The sequence below is a fragment of the Verticillium dahliae genome, genomic scaffold (assembly GCF_000150675.1).
Source record: "Verticillium dahliae VdLs.17 supercont1.4 genomic scaffold, whole genome shotgun sequence".
Taxonomy (NCBI): Eukaryota; Fungi; Ascomycota; class Sordariomycetes; order Glomerellales; family Plectosphaerellaceae; genus Verticillium; species Verticillium dahliae.
In genome coordinates this window covers 574,912-578,683 of record NW_009276925.1, presented here as the reverse complement: position 1 = coordinate 578,683, position 3,772 = coordinate 574,912, and the positions used below count along the sequence as shown (strand labels likewise).

General features: G+C 58.9%; 1 protein-coding gene across 1 annotated transcript; it reads right to left on the bottom strand.

The window, feature by feature from the left end:
- Window positions 1-1,603: 1,603 nt before the first annotated feature.
- On the bottom strand, window positions 1,604-2,646 carry VDAG_02527 (uncharacterized protein; the record flags this gene model as incomplete). The annotated part of the gene is made up of 3 exons (XM_009653180.1): window positions 1,604-2,328; window positions 2,404-2,534; window positions 2,615-2,646. The coding sequence occupies 3 exons, from the start codon at window positions 2,644-2,646 to the stop codon at window positions 1,604-1,606; spliced, it is 888 nt and encodes a 295-aa protein (XP_009651475.1).
- Between the last annotated feature and the right edge of the window lie 1,126 nt (window positions 2,647-3,772).

The following is a 3,772-nucleotide window of genomic DNA, read 5'->3' as shown; positions in this document are numbered from 1 at the left end:
CCACACCCACCGCACGCCTCTTGTGAGGAGAGTGGTGCGCTTGCGAAACACGGCACACACGAGACACTGCTAGAAATGCGTGTTCTCGACCGCGCCAAAGGTTCTTCTTTAAGTCGTGCCACCGCCTTGAGGGCACGATAGTCGACCGAGGCGTGGTAGCTGGTGTGCTGGCTGGAGGAGTCTAGGCGCGGGACGGGACGGCCTGCCGCAGACGCCGGTCCAGACCTTGTGTTTGACGGCGCCGTGCGAGCAAACAAGTGAGAATAGGAGGCATGTAAATGCAATGAGGGAGAGAGAGAGAGCGAGAGAGAGAAGAAGAAGCAAACAACGCACCAGCATGCAGTCTTTGCCGTGCTTATGCAGCAGCAGCAGCCCCGACAAGGGCGGTACTGATATTTCCTCAGAAGATACTCGTCGATCGTGTGGGAAAAAGACAGTCTCGCCGCCGATGCAGCCCGCCGATTCAGAGTCGGAGCTCGTCGTCAGGTAGAGCAGCAGAGTCCAGGTGGTGATGCAGGGAATGGGGGGTAGCGAAGGGTCGTCGGCGGGGACCACAACGTTGTTCGAATCATCATCTGACAGGGACAAAGTCTGTTAGCTGATGGGCTAAGAATCACGGCGAAGCGAGCCTTGTCATCGTTCATCACAATGAGAGCGACATCCTTGAGAAGCTGAAAGGTATGAGGCTGCGTGCAACGAGTGGGTTGACGATGTGTGGGTTGTGTGTGTGTGTGTGTGGGTGGGTGGGTGGGTGGAGGCTCTGAATGTCTTGGTGTGAAGGCCTCTCGGTACTGGGTGTCTGGCGTTCGATCGCTGGAATGAAGCCTTGGGTACGTAGAAGCAGAACCAATGATGGCGAGGGATCGACCCTCTCGGATTGAGCTCCGTATCGCTCCTCTGGTTGCATCGGAGATTGTTGGAGCGAGGGTTTCGCTGGACAATCAACATGACAGGGGTTTGAGATCGGTGACTCGGCCGACTTGGTGGTGGGGAGCCAGCGGACTAGTCGGTCGAACAATCAGATCTCAGATGGTTGGGGAGCTCGCTTCTGGGTTTTTTGGCCACTGGAGCCCGTCTAGTCAGGCGACGGTCGCGAGAAGCGGAGACTTCAAGCACCATTGACCCGGCTCGATCACAGCCGGACCGGCCCTTCAGCTGGTGCTGATCCCGTCACTGCGGCGCTTGCCCGTACTTGCGGAGGGCGAGTCCGGCTCCGACGCTCAGCCTGGACGCGACCCCCCCGATAACGACTTCCCCATGGCCATCGCACCCATCGTGCCCCTCGTGGCATGGGTCGTCGTCATCGTGTTCTTCTCGTGGCGGACGGGCGGCGTGCCGCTCGGGATCGTCTGAAATGGGACATGGCGTGCATAAATGACAGCACCATCGGGAGTCAAGTGAGACACGAGGTACTATACTTACAATGAGCGTCAAAATACTGTCCTTTCGTGTAGCGATAGACGCGGATGTTGGAGTTGAGCCCAACAACGTCACCACCCCTGTGACACAATATGCAACTGGTCAGCAAGGATTTTCTCGTCAACAGGCCCAATGGAGTCTCGGGTTGGGAGCCATGCCGATGCCGAGCGTGGGTTGGATACTGTCAATGGCAAAACCCATGTCCTCTGGAGGGCGCAGCCAGTCCAAGGCTGACTGGTGGCGCCCCGTGCAGCAGCGGCAGCGGCAGCAGCAGCAGCAGCAGCGTGGGGGCAGTGGAGGAGCGTGAGCATGACGGCATCAAGGTGTGTGATACCACATAAGTGAGGATGCTGATGACCTCTGGAAAAATGAAAAAAGGGAACGGGGAGGAGAAAACGGGTTCGACTGACCAGAGTGCTCTGACATCTTCCCGCTGCAGGGCGTCACGAAGGCCGGTACCAAGCCAGAGACGACGGGCAAAGGCAGGATCGTCAACCTGGAAGCGGTCGTTGACGCGAGCGGCCATGTTTCGTTTGGGCCGGCCACCGGGCGTTGTCTCGAGCGCCAGGCCCCGTAGAAAGGCAACAAAGGTGTTGCAGAGGGACTTGGGCCAGAAATTGGGCAGCAGCACAACCTTGTCGGGGCACTGCTCGAGAGGCTCAGGGAGCAGGTCCGTCACGGGCAAGGCTGGCTTGAACGGAGGCCAGGCAGGCGGTGGGGCGTTGGAGCTCGCCGTGGCCGCCGTGGATGCGGACGAGGACGCGGATGTGGACATGGACGCGGCTGTCTGAATGGCTTGACCCTGGCCCTTCTTCTTCACTTTGCCTGGCACGACGCCGGGGCTGGCTGGCGTCTTCGCCCTGGGCATGGTCTCGCTCACGACACTGGCCGGGAGGTCGGAAGGCGTGTCTGGGACGGGCAATGAGCGTCAGGGTGTGTCTCCGTGGCTGTCTCGGTCGGCGCAGCTGATGGCGATGTAGGTACGAAGGTCAATCTCCCGAACCGTGTGCGAGAGAGTACGAGCAAGATCGCAGATGCGGGAAGCGAAAAAAACGGCTGGCCTTTCCCCTTCCTGGGCGCTGCTGGGTTCCTGGTCTCCCTCCAGGTCTGGGGTGCTAGGATGTAAGGGGTAAGGCCCTGTCAGTTGCCGGGACACTGTGCAGGCGCAGTTGTCCGAAGACGTCGAGGTGCCTACCGAGCCCACAGTAGGCGGGCCGCGGAAGTCATCCGTGTGTGCACTTTGTGGGAAAAAGACCTCGCAGAACCCGCAGGAAAGGGGAGGGGGTTTATGCGACAGATGCACCGCGACTGAACTAGTCGCTAGCCTTGCCGTTGGCGTACTCAACGGTTTTATGACGTGGCCTCTGCTGGGACGAAAACGAAAGCACCGAGTGAGCCCCTTGGTGATGAGAAGTGTGCTCGAGTTGTTTCGGTTTTGTTCAGATGTGCCCAGAGCTGGATGGCTTTGTGACTGACGTGGAGCCAGGCGGGGAAGCTATAGTCGCTTGCGCAAACTCGCTAGCGTCGAGGATAATCTCGAGTCCGATTCCCCGACGATTCTGACAGCTCGTGAAGATAACGCCTGAGCAGCATGTCGCAACGGAGCGACCGGCTGAATGCTGGGTGAATACTGACGAGTGAGGACTGACTGAATCTCAGCGGCCGTTATGCGTACCCAGCTACCTAAGGTACCGAAAGTTAGGTGGGCCAGTGGAGAGAGAGAGGGAGAGGGGGGCACCGCTGAGAGGATCACCAAAGGTGTCCAGGATCGTGCCAAGCCGACCCGTCCCGCGCCGCAGGGGTGGATGTGGACGGCCACACTGTACTGTGCCTCAGCAAGCTCAGCAAGCTCAGGTAAGGTACAGCAAGGTAAGGATAAGGCTACCTTACTGGGACATGACCATGCCTGATCAACGGTAGCTCGTGGGTCCCCGCGAAAGCTCATCAGCCGCCCCTGTTCCCCGCTGTCTTGCCCCCTGTTCATAGCACGCTGGAATGCACAACCATGCCCTCGTCATGGCAAGGCATAAGGCAGTCTGCTCTCCCTTACCTCGAAACAACCTTTTAACCGTCACGCTGTTGAGGCTAAAATAGCGGGCCGCCTAGTTGTCAATGCCCGTCTTATGGCCGGTCGACGTCGTTCTCTCTGAATTTCCACGGCCTCTTGTGTCTGTGACAGAAGCCACGATGGATGTGCTTGTCAGTTGTTGTCGAGCATGTTCTGTGGCCGGTTGCTGGCGTCCTTGATGCTGTTCATAATCGACGACCGCAGGCGAAGCGACAGCACCGTGCACAGCACGTGGTTGGCGACATGCCTCCTCTCTCCTCCAATACAACGTTGTGTCGATCGGTC